The following is a 17,800-nucleotide window of genomic DNA, read 5'->3' as shown; positions in this document are numbered from 1 at the left end:
CGAAGAACTCCTACCCCAAACTCTAATTGTTTAGCTATGTGTATCACCATCCTGACTTGCAATTATATGAGATCCAAAACCAAAATATCAAGATCCTCAAAGGATGGAAGAAACCTACCGAAGAAAAGTTGATGGTTGATGGTAAATATAGATGTCAGATTCGCTGGTGGATGTGGAAGTTTTGGAGTGGTTATTAGAGACTCAAGGGGAGACTTCATATATATAGTTGCATCCATCAATGATTTTTTTTTTGCCTATGCTCTAAAAGAAAGATTACGCATAGTATAACACATCGGTTATAGAAACTTTATTATGCAGTCAGATTATGTTGGAGATAATAAAGGATGGCATATTCTCTACATCGATGGCAGCTCCAATCTTTGAAGATTGCTATGACATATGGATTGATTTTCCGATGGCCACCTTGGAGTATTGAAAGGTCTTAATATGGCTAGAGGAGGGTGAATAGCCTAATAAAACTTCTACAAACTCATTAGAGCAAAGAGTTAGTAAATAACAAAGCAAAACCTTTTGCTCTACCTCTAATAGAGGGTTTGCAAGCCACTTATCTCAACAATTCTAACTAGTAAGATCACTGGGCACACAAGGCACTAGTTAGCTAAGCTACAAATAAAGAGAGGTGCCGCTCGCTGGCTGCCGACGTGTACTCCTCGAGCCGGACCGGCCTGAGAGAGTTGGTGGTTTAGGCCTTGTTTAGTTCGCAAAAAAATTTGGTTTGGGTATTGTAGCACTTTCGTTTTTATTTGACAAACATTGTCCAATCATGGAGTAAATAGACTCAAAAGATTCATCTCGTGGTTTATAGACAAACTGTGTAATTAATTTTTATTTTCATCTATATTTAATGCTCTATATATGAACCGTAAGATTCGATGTGATGGAAAATCTTGAAAAATTTTAGAGTTTTAGGTGAACTGAACAAGGACTTAGTGAGATGGAGATGATGGGCGCCGCAACCCGTGTAGGCAAGAGAGCACCCCCACACACGGACTTTTATTTTCCTTCTTTTCTGTGGGCCACAACATCTGCAGATAGCCCATGTTTCCATCGTGCGCCGTGCAGCAGCTGGTTCACGTGCGAGTGACCGACCGCCTGCCACGCCAGCTGATGGATACTGTTGCTTTGAGTCATGTTTACTTCGTTTTTTTCCAACGAAATCATGTTTACTTCGTGAAAAGAAAAGATTTTAAATATTGTAGTATACTTATAATTATAGTAATTAGTATCTAATTATGAGTTAATTAGGTTTAAAAATTATCTTGTAAAATATATGCAAACTATGTATTAGTTTTTTTAATTTATATTTAATATTTCATATATGCATCTAATGATGAGACCAAAAATTTTTAGATAGAAACTAAACAAGACCTGCTAAAAAAATGATACAGATAGAGACGACAGCTCTCTGCTGGCTCGTGCAGCCCCCAACTCTCTCTCAACTCTGACCGCCTTGGGCTTTTAGAAAATACTGTTGGCTGATTTATTGTGAGAGAAAAATACTGCTGAATGACTAGCAGATTCGACTGATAGTCCAAACGAATAAGACTATACGTTTGTACGGTAGCATGCACAGTGGAGTAGCAGGGGCGAGTCTAGGCTAAATAACCATCGAGATTTTCTCTAAATATAGCTATTAGGAATCAATTAGTATAGTGACGGAGTTAAAGCAAATTTGAGGAGTGTGTCGAGTATGCATAGAATTTTATTGTAGGGGTGTATATATAGTAAAAATTTGATCATAATCACTTTTTTTTTCATATTTTCGTGGGTATGGCTGCACCTCTTGCTAACTATATAACTATATAGATTGCTCATGAATTAGTACATACTGTATACAGTAATGTTCCATTAGAATTTCAGAAATCTATCGGGGTTGGCAGACCCCCGACGGCAAGCTGTAGATTCGCCTACACTGCACTTCTTTTTTTTTTCTTTGTGAACAGAAAGAGTGTAGTAGTCGCGTGTGTGTGTATGTGTATGATATGCCTTTCTAGATAGACGGCTGCCTGCACGAACGCAAAATTGCAAATGCAAGCGTCCAGATGTGATCAGAGATGGTTCTCTACAAGGCATCGAAAAGGAGCGAGGTGATGCAGAAAATGCGTGGACGAAACCCATATGCGCGTAGACCGAAATAACGTATAGCATCAGGTCAAAAAGACCGTATATATTGATATAGTATGCCTCTAGATGGTCGCCTTTTTGCTTGAACCAGACTTTGAGTAGCACTACGACTTTGCCATGGAAGTATGGAACACTCCAAGTAGCCTACTCGGCTTGTTTTTCATGTACCTTTTGGGATCAAGTCGCTAGCTAGTCACCGCAGATATCTATTTATCTGACACGTTACGTTTGGTTAAGATAACACCTTTTTTTGGTGCTTGTCCATTTTCTTAAAAAGAAAAGAGGATCCATTTGTCAAATGATAAAAAAACTCTACTCCATCCATCTCAAATTATAATCTTTATGTAGGTTCACAACTTTTGCTATGTACTTAGATATATATTATGTCTCTAGATACGTAGAAAAAAATTATATATCTAGAAACTTATAACATACTTACAATTTAAAATGGAAGGGGTACTTACAAGTGCTAACTGTTAAGGGTGTAAAAAAACTTTTCCTTTTCGTTTGTTTTTAACTTTGAGTTTTTCTTTTTGCTCCTTCATGTCAAGTTTCCTTTCTTCCATGATTTTGATGAGTTATTGTGGATTCAGATGGCTGCAATTAAACCCTCTCGACTGAGGCAAAAGCCATTCCTCGCCACCACCTTCACACCATTGCCGCTGCACCTCCACTACTCAATCTACCAATGCAAGCTTCTAGCCCTATTGTACACTGTGGCCCCACATTGTACCGCCATCAGCAATTGAGCTCCACACTATCCCCTGGTGGCTTGTCGAGCCTTGCCTCATGCCACTTGTCACCGCCAAATATGTCAAGCTCGTCAACGTTGCCAAATCAGGTGTGGCCTTTAAAGATCTCCTTCAGGATACATCCAATCTTACCATTCCATTTGTCATGTTTCCCAATTGCCTCAACATTGTGTGCTTCACGCCAACGTTGCAAGTAACGGTCTAGATCCTTCCTATGCCTCCATGCAAAATGTGCTCATGGCTGTCGGGAAGCTACAAAGTAATGGTGATTTCAATGCCTACCTAACTATGGACAAGGAGCTGTTTGGGGGTTACTACTAGTCTTAGCTACAATTGTATCTAACCAAGAGGCAACTTCCCTAAGATGTGACAACCACCTGCATGCAGACAATAACCCTCGGTGGTAGACAACTCCCCTAAGACGCGACAACCCTCCTCCCTGCACACAACTTGCTCGAAACAAAAAAATGTATGTGTATCTTTTCCATCGGCAACCGCCTCCCTCCCCCTCTCCCCTTTTGCTCCCCTTCCCACAAATCAACATGTCCACGGCTAGGTACAACATCAATGTGTTGTGCCCCAACTCCTCTTTCGATCCTAATGACATCATTACTACCCCTAGTACGACGTCTCTCCTCCTATCAGCTTTATCTTTGTCTACACCACGTGTTGTTGTCCCTCCTAGTCCTAACCTCTCCCCTTCATTAGTTGCTATCGTAGCATGAACACCTCCTGACTGGTCTCAGCCCCCATCCACCTCCATTCCACACCGTACTGTTCCCTATTCATTACACCTCTAGCCTTTTCTACCGCCTTTAACCTACTCAACTTCATCACCTTCCCGAGTGCAACCCAAACTTCTCAACTATGCTCAACCTTGTTTCCTCCCCACAATCTACACTATGATACATCATTCATGCACTCATGCCAACCTACCCGATATAACAGAGATCCACACAATTGGCTCACCATTCGCCATTGTTGATGTCCCCTTTTGCCCCCTATTCGGTCCATCGATTGCCTCCCTAGCTAGCTCATGCATAGAGCGATGCCTCCGATGGTTGTGGCTCCAACCATCCAATGGGGTCTATGGATGACATTAACGATGAGATCACCGCCTAGAGGAACCAGATGACTCATAGGAGTTATTTGTCTACTCACACTCACTGCTCGAATTGAAAGACCCGAAGATTGACATTATTCTTTACATGCATGAGAGGGCGATATGGAGTGCCATGGAAGATAGCAACGTTTTCGTCAACACCCCTACAACGAACCCGCCCCCTACATTCCCATGGCCATTTACAAGTTTTCACTTATAATTTAAGTTCTGATTCATCATTTGCCTCAGCTCAAGTATAAAAGATACATGTACAATTTCATTGGAAACCCATATCAATTTGATTAAATGCATGGTTCTAACGTACCCTATGAGTCTATAACTTAGAAAAAAGCAATAATTATATTCCTTCTAACCCAACATGTATGTAATGATGCATTTCAAAAAAAACATGTATGTAATGATGTATACGCAATATCTATCCAGCTTAGAGAAAAACTATTTTTTCTTTACTAACTAATGCACGCAAAGTTAAATGGTCTTGCATGCTCTAGGCTTTACACATCAGCCCACACTACATGCCTCCAAAACCGTAAACTTTTGAGGAAGAATATTAAAAAAATACTCTCTAATAAAAGACACATCAAAACACACCGACTAATAAGAAAGTCTAATTCCAAAAGCTTAAATACTACGAAACTTCGAACTACAGTCCAAATCTGACACGGAGTGACGGAGACGCATCTTCTTCCTATAAATATTGCTGACTACTGTTTTCGCAGCCCGCATCACCGCCGTCGTCATTCCGGCGTTCCGCGGCGCCATGGAGGACAACTGCACACATCAGCCCATAGCCAGCCTGGAGCTTGCTTCTCCTGCTCCCGCGCCGCCGCCACCGGCCGCCGCCGCCGCGCCGCAAGAAGCCACCGGCGACTCGGAGTCCGACGCCCCCGTGTCGGCCTCCACAGTAGGGGACCGTCGTCGTCCATCGGTGGCAGCTGGCAGCTACGCCGAGGACGACGCCGAGTCCTGCAGCGGCGCCGGCGGTGGCGATAATAACCGCGGCCCCGTCGTCGACGAAGACGACGACAACCGTGGCGTAGACGACGTCGACGTGGCCGTGGAGGGTGACGAGAACGAAGAAGTCGACAGCAGGATGTGCGTCCCGTGGTGGCGCCGGATGGTCCAGGACGCTACGGCCGGTGCCAGCGGTGGTGGCTGCGCGCGGCCACAGGCGGCGGCGGCGGCGGCGGCGGAGAAGGGCGGGGCGGCGGCTGTTGTGGCCGGACCCGGCGGCCATACGGCCGAGAGCAACAGGCTCTTCTGGGAAGCTTGCATTGCGCATGGGTACTAGCTAGCTCGCTCTCATGACTGGTAGGCAGTAGCCGCCGCCGCCGCCGCCGTCCGTCCGCCATGGATGGGGCATCCCAAGGTAGATGTAGGTGTAGAAGATGGGGTCGGGGAAGGAACATTGCTGGGCGTCCTGCCGTGCTGCTCTGCGTGCCATTTCATGACGTCAGGCGTCTGACATCATCTTGTCGCGCAATGCTTTGCAAACTTTTATTAATTTGTGCATGTCCATATGTTATTCTTCAAGAACCCAATGTTTCCCGTGAATGGAAATTAAATTTTGATCCATTCTGTTCTGAATGAATTTTACCAGAAACCGCAATTCTGTTCTTGCGAATTCAGCTCATGTTCAGGTCAGTTTATGTGTGCAACTCAAATTAACATTAATGGAAGTCAAAACCGGATTCACATTCAGGCCACCTGAATTGTAATGGTACTCCGATCCCTCTGGTCAATGCTAAATGCACCGTTTAGAAGTACCAAGTATTCTCCCTCCTGTAAAAGCATAGTCACTCTATTAAAAAAAAAATTGTTTAGACAACGATACGGATCTAACTTTAACTCCTTGTTTCTATAAAAATATTCATAGTATATGGATATTTTTATAAAAGAAATTTTTAGATAAATCTATTTATATGGTTTTCATATTTTCAAACTCAACAACTTAAAAATTATTTATAATTTATATTTTCAATATTTAACTCTCGCTTTATCCAAAATGACTTTCTTTATAGGCATGAGCATATCTATCCAGCTTAGAGAAAAGCTAATAAATAGCCTTTTTTTTAGACTTTACAGATCATCCGAGACAAGCCTCCAAAACCGAAAACTTTTGGGGAGAAAAATGAAAATACTTTCTAATCTCCAAGAAAGATCAAATTACACCGACTAATAAAATCCAATTCCAAAAGGTTAAAACTTTATTAGAGCTAGAGATTAGTGATGCAGACGAAACATCGAATTACAGTCCAAATCTGACACGGACACGCTACTACTTCCTTTAAATATTGCTGCTGACTACTGTTTTTTTCGCAGCCGCGCCCCCCGTCGTGGCAACGTGGCGTCGTCATCCCGCCATGGACGACGACTGCACACATCAGGCGCCTATGCCCAACGCGGAGCCTGCGCCTCCTGCTCCCGCGCCGGCGCCACCCGCCGCAGCGCCGCAAGAAGCCACCGGCGACTCCGAGTCCGACGCCACTGTGTCGGCCGGCCCCACAGTAGGGGACCGTCGTCCCTCGGTGGCAGAAGCAGAATGCTACTACGCGGAGGACGACGCCGAGTCCTGCAGCGGCGCCGCCGGTGGCAACGATAGTCGCACTCCTGCTGCTAGCGTTAACGACGACGACGACGACGATGGCCGTGGTGCGGACGACGACGACGTAGCCATGGAGGGTGACGAGAACGAAGTCGACAGCGGCATGTGCGTCCCGTGGTGGCGCCGGACGGTCCAGGACGCGGCGATCGGTGCCGGTGCGGGAGATGGCTGCGCGCGGCCGCAGGCGACGGCGGCGGCTGTTGTGGCCGGACCCGGCCATACGGCCGAGAGCAACAAGCTCTTCTGGGAGGCTTGCATTGCGCATGGATACTAGCTGGCTCGTGACTGGTAGACACAGTAGTAGCCGCCGCGCCGGACACCGCCGCCCGCCATGGATGGGGCATCTCAAGGTAGATGTAGAATATGGGGCCGGTCGGGGAACCGAACGAACATTGCTTGGCCTGGTCTCTCCTACGCTGCGCCTGCGTGCCATTTCATGACGTACGTCAGGTATTTGACATCATGCATCTTGTGTCATCAGAATGCTTTAATTTGCAAAGCTTTGTCCATATGAGTTCTTCAAGAATCCAAATATGACACATGCATATACATCCTGTGCTGGTTGAATTACCTCAAACTTTAAATCTTGTCCAAGTTAGACAACGTTCGGTTGGCACGAAATCGACTGCCGGAATCGATTCAGTCAGAAAGGTTACTCTATTTTTAGGCCAGTCTCAATGCATGTTTCATGAGAGTGTCATGCATATTAAATAGAGTGCCACATAAGTAAAATTGCTGACTTGACAGGGTCATTAAATGAAAGAGTTTCATCAGATGAGAGAGGAGTTTCATCCCCATAAAACTTCTATGGCTCGGTTATTATAGTTTTGGTAACTGTGTCATGAAACTATCCATTGAGACTGGCCTTATATGACAAACCATCAGCAGAAAGCATTCTTTCGGTCCGGAATTCAGCCTAAACAAACAGGCCTCGCAAAACAAATTGACAAAAACGGAACTCAAAACCTGTCCATAATTTTCTCAGCACAATCGATCCGGTCAATTAATGCTACATGCATGGCGTCAAGTCTGTTCGTGCTTCTCTTTTCAGCCGTACTTTTCAAATCAACGAACATGCTCAAATGTCCGCTCGGGTCATATATAGGACTATATAGGAGCATGTTGTTTACGACAACTTTGTCAACCCTTAAAAATTGTCGTCAACAATCGATATGCATACAACTTGTCTTGTTCCAGGTGCACGTGCCCTGCGTCACTCTCCATCCGGCTGGTGGACACAGGCGGCCGGCCGGCGACCCAACGATCTTGACCTTTATTTTGTAGTGGTTGCTTGGCCAAAGTCGCCCTGTTGTGAGAGACGGCGGCGTGGACTAGCTCGAACGAGCGCCGTTCTGTGGCTACAGCATGGAGCTGACTAGCTAGCTAGGGCCGCTCTGGCGTCCCAGGGGGTACCTGCAGCCGTGTGAAGCAAAACTTTGTGTGTTATTCTTTGCTAGCTTTGATGACCTGTGCAGTGGTGGGCGGTGGCCAGCGATGCATGGCTAGCCCAGAGGCAGCTCCAGAGCGACGGCGACAAAGTCATGCCTAGCAATGGCTTGGTCGGTGTGTGAAAACCTTGCTCGGCTCTGCTCATGCTTAATTATGGTAACACAACTGGTGGTGTCACGCGCGTCTTTTGTTGGAGGCATTGTTGTGAAAACCCTCCACCCAATGTTTTCGGTTCTTGTAAAAAAATGTTTTCGGTTAAACTGTATAATTAATTATTTCTTTTATATATATTTAATGATTCATACATATGCTGTAAGATTCGATGTGACGGAGAATATTGGTCATTTTATAAAATATTTTAGGAACTAAACAAGACCCCTCAGGTGCCAAATACGATGATCCAAGTATGTTTTCGGGTCATCTTAATGATAGGAATGTGATGGTCGTGTCGAGGGTGCTTGGTTTTCTTTTAGGAACTGATCTTAAAAAAACACGATTGGAGGGGGAGAGCCCTCCACCGTATTTCATTAAAAAAACGATTCTTCTCGATCGTGAAAAAAAACCCCGAAAGCGAAGGAGATGCCGGTTTGCGAAACGGGTGACCCTGCAGCCCTGCCCGGCGCCCGCCTGTGCGACCTCGCTGGTCGCTGCTCCCGACGTGACATGGGCCTTGTTTAGTTCCGTGTAGCACTTTTGTTTTTATTTGACAGACATTATTTGAGTAATTAGGTTTAAAAGATTCATCTCGTGATTTATAGGTAAACTGTGCAATTAGTTTTTATTTTTGTTTATATTTAATATTTCATGCATGTGGCGTAAGATTTAATGTAACGGAAAATCTTGAAAAGATTTTGGTTTTTGGTGAGATGCGGGCGCCGCAGGCAGTAGCACTCAGGACAGCGGCACACCCCAGACTTTTCGTTTCCCTTTTTTTCTATAAAAAAAAACGGTGGGCCGCAGCAGCTACGGATAGAGATAGCACACGCTTTCATCGTGCGCGCACGCAGCATCTGGTTCGCGTGCATGTGCCATGTGCTGCCGCGACTCCCTCAACTCTGACAAAACCTTAGGCTTCTAGAAGAACGCCACCGACCGTACCCACTTTGGCCCTGCCGTTGCGCGTTGTTTAGGCCTGTGAAATTTTTTTATTTCGCTATCGTAGTATTTTCGTTTGTTTGTGATAAATATTATCCAATCATAAACTAATTAGGATCAAAAGATTATTCGTCTCGCGATTTACAGTTAAACTGTGCAATTAGTTTTTGTTTTCGTCTATATTTAATGTTTTATGCACGTGCCGCAAGATTCGATATGACGGAAAATCTTGAAAACTTTTTGGTATTTGGGGTGAACTAAACAAGGCCTTAGTTCATCAAAGATGGTTAATATAGTATTTTTATTTATATTTAATAAATATTATTTAATTATAGACTAAATAGGTTTAAAAGATTTATCTCGTAATGTAAACTGTATAATTAGTTTTTATTTTTGTCTATATTTAATATTCTATATATACATCTAAAGATTCGATGTGATGGAGAATCTTAAAAAAATTTTAGTTTTTGGGAGAAACTAAACAATACGTTGATTATAAAATTCACACTTTCTAAAGGCGTATAGTATGAAATTCTCACTTTCTGAAAAGACAATTAATTTTTTTTTGAAAGCGTGCCTTAGCACGTGTTGCTTTAAGGGAAATAGGAGTCTGAGTACAAGCACGTCAAAACCCGCGGCGAGATGCCATAGGCTAACGGCCAAACACACTAACACAGAGCACCGGCTTTAACGGTGGAGCTAGACCGGTGTACTTAGGAAAGAACTAACCCGCTAAAAGAGAGAGGGGGGACACGTAAGACTAAAAAAATATTATTAAAGTAGTTATAAGATGTTAGGGACATAAATGTCGATACCATTTTCTATAAAATTTAGGCAGATTTAAGAAAGTTTGACTCATCTTTCAAATCTTTCATGTTGTACTTAATAATAAGATAAAGTGTTTACACAAATACAATTGCTCAAATTATGTATAGTAAATATAAAAAATTACCATTCTTGGTGTCGGCGTCTAGACTCATCGTCTAGGCACTAACGAGTAACGAGTCTGCGCGTCTACCTAAACCCGGATGGTGATGCAAGTGGAACACATAGAATTATACTGGTTCGGGCTGAAGATGCCCTACGTCCAGTGTGAGATTGGGGGTCTGTATTGCCTTGCACCCGAAAGTGCTTGTAGTAGGAGTATACAAGCAGGTTGCGAGAGAAGGCTAAGTCCCAGATCTTGACTTTGTGTGGTGGACAGAGCGCTATTTGCTACTCTGGAGTGTGCGTGGTCTTGCCTTAAGTTCTAGTGTTGTGAGCGTGTTCTTGGATGTGTGCCCTGGCTCTCCTTTTATAGTCATAAGGGGACACAAGGTTTTTACATGTGTTGACCGGTGATCTTCTTCTGGTACATGGTAAAGCCACAGTTCCGATCCTGTAGAAGCTTGCCCATCCCGTCCTTGGGGTATGGCTGACAGCATGGTTGCTCCTGTGGAGGGTTGCCGAGTCCTGTTGAGATCGTGGGGGTCGGATAGGTGATATTGCTGCATGTCCTGTAACAGTAGGAGAAGACAGCCAAAATGACACTTGTTAATCTCCCCCATGCCTCTTTTACTGTGAGGCGGTACTTCACAGTGAAAGAGGTAAGGTTTCACAGTGCCGGGGTGGTTGAAATAGTCGCTGCCATGCCCTGGCACGACGTGGAGGTCATAGCGAATGTCACGTCGAGAGTACGGCCATCGTTCGTGGGAAGTCTGGCTCCTAGATGAGGACTCGGGTGAGGCGGTTGAAAGGTCCTTGTTTGGTTTTGGTAATGGAGTGACAATTTAGGTAGACTAATAGTGTTTATATGAAATACACAGGAGATTAGTCCACAGGTGATAATGTGATGATGGAGGAGCTCATTGCATATGAGACATGACATGGAGTCATGTGACCAAGGTGGAGAAGATCAAGATGAGGCTTGGCTCGATGGACCGGTTGCAAGAGTGAAGGGCAAGTCAGAGGCTTAGCGAGGGACCGCGTGTGACGGTGAAGCTTGAGCAAGACTTGGCGCCGATGGACCAAGGCAACGGTGAAGTACAAGTGAGGTCAAGATCGATGAACCAATACGGTCACGTGATGATATGAAGTGGATCATATCATTTGGTGATTGGTTGATGCATGTGTTGTATCAACATTGGAGGAGATGGAATGGAATACGCAAGGCAAAGGTATAACCTAGGGCATTTCCATTTCACCGGTCATAGGTGTGTAGCGAAGTTTATGACCGGATTTAGGATAAATCGCCGTACTATCAAGAGGGGCAAACTTGTTTGCATATCGGTCATCTAGTGCCACTTGAGCGATCTAACTTTGCATACGTGTTAGGATCGAGTGGCGTGGCAAGTTTGAGAGGCTAACTCCTTTGGGAAAATGTTTATAAAAATACTAACACACTTGCACATGGTGGTGTACACTTGTTGGTGTTGGCACACTTTACAAAGGAGGTGGTGTTCCTAGGATTCGACGCTTTTGAGAAAATTAAGTGCATATTTTCTATTGCGCCGGTGGGAAATTTGGAGAAGTTGCGGGCACTCATCGAACGCTGGTGTTGGCAGCACCGGACGCTGGTCCAGAGCGTCCGGTGTGGTGTCTGTGGCGCAGGTGTGCACCGGACGCACCGGAGTGAGTCCGGTGGTCAGCGTCCGACCCTCCCTCTCTGCGCACGAGTCCGGTGAGCACCGGACGCTCAGGGTGCGTCCGGTGACCATGCGAGTTTACGGAGCTCTCTGCGCACGGGTCCGGTGTGCACCGGACGCGTCCGGTGTGACGCAGTAGAGCGTCCGATGGTGCTGTGCAGGCGCGCGTGCGCAGTAGCCGTTGGCGGCAGCGGTCGACTTCAAATGGCTAGTGACACGTGGCGGTCAGCTGAGCACCGGACGCTGGGTATTGAGCGTCCAGTGCCTCCCTGTGAGCGTCCGGTGCCCTCGGGTTTTGCCTAGTGAAGGAGCAACGGCTAGTTTAGCCCTTGGGGCTATAAATAGAAGTGGTGACCGGCCTTGGCCGATGCTGAGCACCCTTGGGACTTAGTGTCCATGCTTGGGGAGTGCTAGTAAAGCCTCTAACTCACATATGCTTGATAATAATCATCCGATTGTGTGAGTGAGTGATTCTAGTGCGTTGCATTGAGAGATTGCATCGAGTGGCACTAGGTGTTCGTGTTGCAAGCCGGTGGTGCTTGTTACTCTTGGAGGTTGCCACCTCCTAGACGACTTGGTGGCTTGTGACTCCGTCGAAGCACGCAAGGAGATTGTGCGGTGCTCCGGAAAAGAGATTGTGAGGGGTACGGTGCTCACCCCGCGGGGATCGCGAAGAGCAACTCTAGTTGAGCGAGACGTGAAGAGCGACAAGTGGTCCGGCCGGGTCAAGTGCTAGAGCTTGTGGTAAGCACTCCACGTGGGAGAGTGTGACTTGCGGGTCACCACTAGCAAGAGGACCGGCGGCAACCTTGGAGCTTGTCTCAACGGGGACGTAGCTTGGTGGCAACCAAGTGAACCTCGGGAGAAAATCATCGTGTCAACATTGTTCTTCCCAATTGGTTTTCAAGTCCCTAACACAAGCTTGTGTTTACATTCATATACTTGTGCTTGTGTAGTTGCTCTTGTAATTAGTTAGCTTGTGTAGCTTGCTAGTTACCTTCTTGCTTGTGTAGCTAGAAGTAGTTCCCTTGCGTGACTAATTTGGTTTGTGTAACCTTGTTAGTCACATTGCTTAGTTTGTGTAGCTAAGTAAGTTGCGCTCTCTAATTTGGCATTAGTTGCCTTGTTATTGAGCTTGCTAGCGAGCTTAGGCTTTGTGTGCTTTGCCTCACTAGTTTGTGTAGGAACTCCCCCGGTTTGTAAAGTACTAGTTGCATAGGTTTGTGTGACCTTGCTCCTAGATTTGATTAGGTGAGCTCTTGCTAAGGTGGCACCTTGTTTGCTTGTTTAGGATCTTTTACAAGGTGCTAGAGAACTTAGATAGAGGGGTGTAGTCTTGGCTAGACCGATAGTTTTAATTCCGCATTTGTTTCGGTTAGCCGGCGTATTAATTTTTAGAAAGGACTATTCACCCCCCCTCTAGTCTGCCATCTCGACCCTTCAGCGGTGTTTGCGCCCGAGCCCAAGAGGGGTCGGGCGAGGCGGAACTTGCGCCCAAGGCCAAGGGGTCGGGCGAGCCGGAGCTTGCGTCTGAGGCCAAGGGGTCGGGCGAGCCGGAGCTTGCGTCTAAGGCCAAGGGGTCGGGTGAGACGGAACCCGCGCCCGAGCCCTGGTGATCTCGGATGCTTTGCCTTATCTCCTTTTTACGATTTTTATTTCTTTGATTTTGGGTATCCATTTTATGGTACCCAACACTTTGTTTGAGGTGTGTATATATAGTGTATATGCTTATGTGTTGTTTTGGAGAAAAATGGTATATTCTCTGATTAATCTAATAATGCTTATTTCATATCATAGTATTAGTATTTTTTATAGATTGTATTAATCATTTTTAAAAAAAAAGGATTGACACATGTGTAATTGTTTTTGAAACAGAAAGAGTGTATTGTAGTCATGTGTGGGCGTATAATATTCCTTTCTAGACTGGCCTTATTCAGTTCGCGAAAAGAGAAGTTTTGAATTATGTAACACATTTATAATTATATCAATTAATGTTTATTTATGAACTAATTAAACTTAAAAGATTCGACTCGCAAATACATATAAATTGTGTAACTAGTCTTGTTTTTATCAGGCTGTTTAGTTCAAAAAAAATACAAAATACCAACTATTTTGAAATGATAAAATTCAAAATGCCAAAATTTTAGGGTCATATTTAGTTTGATCCAAAATACAGAATTTATTGTCCTCATGAAAGCCTCCCGAGGCTCTTTTTGGGGTTTTTTAGTCTCTTAAGTCCAAAATTGAAAATAGAGAATAATCAACTTTTTGCTAAAAAATTTGCATGGTGTTTAGTTCTATCATATAAAATGATAGACCAAAACCCAAAATATTTTGAGAAAAAAGGAGAACTAAACACCTCTTTAATGCTTAATGTATGTGTTTAAATATTCGATGAGATAAGATAAAAAAGATTGGGTGAGATGGTTGTTTGCACGCATGCAAATGCAAGCGTCCAGATCTCAGATGGTTCTAGCACTACTACAAAATGAGGCATTAGTCGATGCCCAAAATCGCCAAAAACTTCGGCCTTTTTGCGGCCCGGGGCTAAAGAGCCCTTTAGCACCGGTTTGATAATCTATGACTCAATAAGAAAACCACAAGAAAATTACCAATAAATTGTAAATATTATTTAAAGGTACGTAATGTCGATCTCAGCTAGAAGAATATCATGATATGACTCTGCAATTATTAGTTGACGATCCGCAATGGCTGTGTGTAGGGTTTGGGAAAGATTTATTGACCGTGAACATCTCATTGGTTGTAAAGCGTCGCTTAATATAATTCATCCACAAGTAAGTTGTACTAGCTAGCAAACTTTCGATAACTTTTAGCTTTCTTATTGTCGTGGTCGTGAATCTTTTTTATATATATCGTACGGTGGTGTTTAAGACAAGAAGGAGGGAACAAACTATGTGCATATTACGTGTGCAAATTCATGATGGTACAAGTCAATCAAACACCCATAGAGACGCTCAGAGTACGTTACATGTCTCTTTTTATTATCTCCTAAATTATATTGAATAACTTAGATAACTAATACCTTTTTTATTTTATTTCAAATTGAAGACGGAATGGTTGAGGGTAAAGGTCATGCAAAAAGACCGCATCAAACCTATTTAAGAGACGGTAGCAGGATTTCTCCGCGAGCAAGTGATCAATCCAAACGACGAGTTTCACTTCAACGGCAATGAAACTCTTATTCCAAACAACGATGATCATTTGTATCGGTTTTATAGATTGGAAAAAAAAACTCTATGTATATATGTGTTACGAATTTTGTACTTATAAAACTATATATAAAGCTTTTTACATATCCATCTATTTAATTATTGATGTGGTCTATTCATTTTATTATAGGCAAAGCTTAATTATAAAGCTAAGCCTACAATTTCCATTTATATATGTTTAATATGCGTGTAATATATATATTATTATATCAGCATAAAATATATATTAACAAACCTATTATTATTATATAAAAACAATAAAAAGAACTAAAGAAATAAACTGAAAAAAAGAAAAAAAAAGTAACTCTTTAAAACCGGTTGGTAATACCAACCGATGTTAAAGGGTCCTGCAACATGGCGATCCTGGTAGGACCGGTTGGTGTTAAAGGGGGTGCTTTAGCCCCGATTCCCGAACCATGACTAAAGGGTGGGCCTTTAGTCCCGGAAAGGCAGCACCGGCTCAAGAATCGGGGCAACAGGTCCTTTCCGACCGGTGCTAGTGCCCGAACGTGCACACTTAGAAGCCATCGAAAAGGATAAAGGATCGGAGGTGATGGAGAAAATGCGTGGACGCAACCATATATATGCATGTAGACCGAGATAACGTAGAAGGTAAAAAAAAAGACCGTATATGAAGCAAAACAGCGGCAGACAAGCACTGCGGCTTCTTTTTCATGTAACTTTTGCGATAAAGTCGCTAGCTAGTCACTGCAGATATCGATTTATCTCACACGTCACGTTCTATTAACATAACACCTTTGGTGCTTGTCCATTTTTTTCTTTGAAAAAAAGGTGTGATCCATTTGACAAATGATTAAAAAAACTCTACTTACGTGTGCTGAAGACATGAACACACACACACAAAGCTTTCGTTATCATTTGTTTTTTATTTTGAGCTTTTTTTATTCACGTCAAATTTCCTTTCTTTTGTGATTTTGAGTTATTGTGTATGGAAATGGCTGCAGTTAAACCCCTAAGCCGAGGTGGAAGTCATTGCTCGCTACCACCTTGATCTACACCATTGTTGTTGCACCTCTACCCTCTGTGCACACAATGAGCACATTGTCCCGCTCCCGCCATAAGCAATGGAGCTCCATGCTATCCCCTAGCTTATCGAGCCATGCCTCGTGCCACTTGTCGCCACCAAATATGTCAAGTTCGTCGAAGCTGACAAATCAGGTGTGTCCTTTCAAGATCTCCTTTGGGACTTCCAATTACTGCTCCGCTAGTCATCATGTTTCCTAGTTGCCTTAGCATTGTGTCCTTTTGTGCCAATATTGCAAGTAACGGTCTAGATCCTTTGTAGTACGTGCCTCCATGCACAATGTGCTCATAGTTGTCGGGAAGCTACAAAGTAACAATGACTTCAATACTGACCAGGAGCCCTTAGGAGTTACTACTAACCTGAGCTACAACGTTAGCTTGCCGAGAGACAACTCCCCTAAGATGCGACAACCACCTACATGTGGACAACCTCGGTGGCAGACAATTCGTGCCCCTAAGGCGCGACAACCCCCTCTTTGCGGATAACTTGCTTGAAACAAAAAATATGTGTGTATATTTTCCATTGACAAATGCCTCCACCCCTTCTCCCCTTTTGCTCCACATGCCACAAATCGACATGTCCTCTGCTAGGTACACCATCAACATGGTGTGCCCCAACTCTACTTTCAATCCTAATGACATCATTACAGCCCCTCCTACCACATATTCCTCCAATTAGCTTTATCTCTAGGCGCACCATGTGTTGTTGTCCTCCTAGTCCCAGCCTCTCCCCTCCTATGGTTGCCATTGTAGCATAAACACCTCCTCATTGCCACCGTCCACTTTCGTTCCACCTTGTTTCCCGGTCGTCACACCTCTAGCGCCTTTGCCACCACCTTTAACCTACTCAACCAAATTGCCTCCTCGAGTGTGACCTCAGACTTCTAAACCATGCTCACCAGCCTTGTCTCATCCCTACACTCTACACTAATACATCGTTCATGCACTCATGCGAACCCACACGATATAACATAGATCCAAACCAATGGCTCCCCATTCGCCATTTCGATGTCCCCCTCTTCCCCCTACTAGCTCGTTCCATCAATTGCCTCCCTCATGTGTAGCGTGATGCCTCAGTTGATGTGGCTCCAACCATCCACGGGGGCGCTATGGAGGACATTAACGATGAGATCACCGCTGGGAGTGATGACTTGTGTCTTGTCACACTCACTGCTCAAAATGAAGGGCATGAAGTTTGACGTTATTTATATACGTGAGGGTGATATATAGACTATGTCTTCCTCAACACCCCTACAATGAACCCACACCCCTACATTCCCGTGGCCATTTACTACAAGTTTTCATTTGCAAGTTTGGATTCATCATTTTCCTCGACTCAAGTATAAAATATATATGTATAGTTTCTTTGGAAACCTAGATCAATTTGATTAAACGCATGGTTAGTTCGTCTAAGCCTACCCTATGAGCCCATGACTCAAAAAAAAGCAATAATTATATTCCTTCTAACACAACATGTATGTAATGAGGCATAAGCATATCTATCCAGCTTAGAGAAAAGCTGCCTTTCCTTTACTAAATAATGCACGCAAAGTTAAATGGCCTTGCTTTAGGCTTTACACATCAGCCGACACATGCCTCCAAAACCCTAACCTTTTTGTGAAGAAAATTGAAAATATATACACTCTAGTAAGAAAAGATCAAAAAAACACCGTCCACCTTCAAAAGCTGCTTAAACCTAAGCTCTATAGAGTTTAGAAATACTGACGAAACTT

General features: G+C 44.0%; 1 protein-coding gene across 1 annotated transcript; it reads left to right on the top strand.

The window, feature by feature from the left end:
• Positions 4,698-5,595, top strand: LOC8075960. Its single transcript, XM_002440536.2, has one exon. The coding sequence runs from the start codon at positions 4,781-4,783 to the stop codon at positions 5,309-5,311; it is 531 nt and encodes a 176-aa protein (XP_002440581.1). The 5' UTR covers positions 4,698-4,780; the 3' UTR covers positions 5,312-5,595.

Source organism: Sorghum bicolor, chromosome 9 (assembly GCF_000003195.3).
Source record: "Sorghum bicolor cultivar BTx623 chromosome 9, Sorghum_bicolor_NCBIv3, whole genome shotgun sequence".
In the NCBI taxonomy this organism is placed as follows: domain Eukaryota; kingdom Viridiplantae; phylum Streptophyta; class Magnoliopsida; order Poales; family Poaceae; genus Sorghum; species Sorghum bicolor.
This window is presented reverse-complemented; position numbering and strand designations above follow the sequence as displayed.

Coding starts and splice junctions, on each gene's coding strand:
- LOC8075960 (XM_002440536.2), top strand. CDS start 4,781: ATGGAGGACAACTGCACACATCAGCCCATAGCCAGCCTGGAGCTTGCT.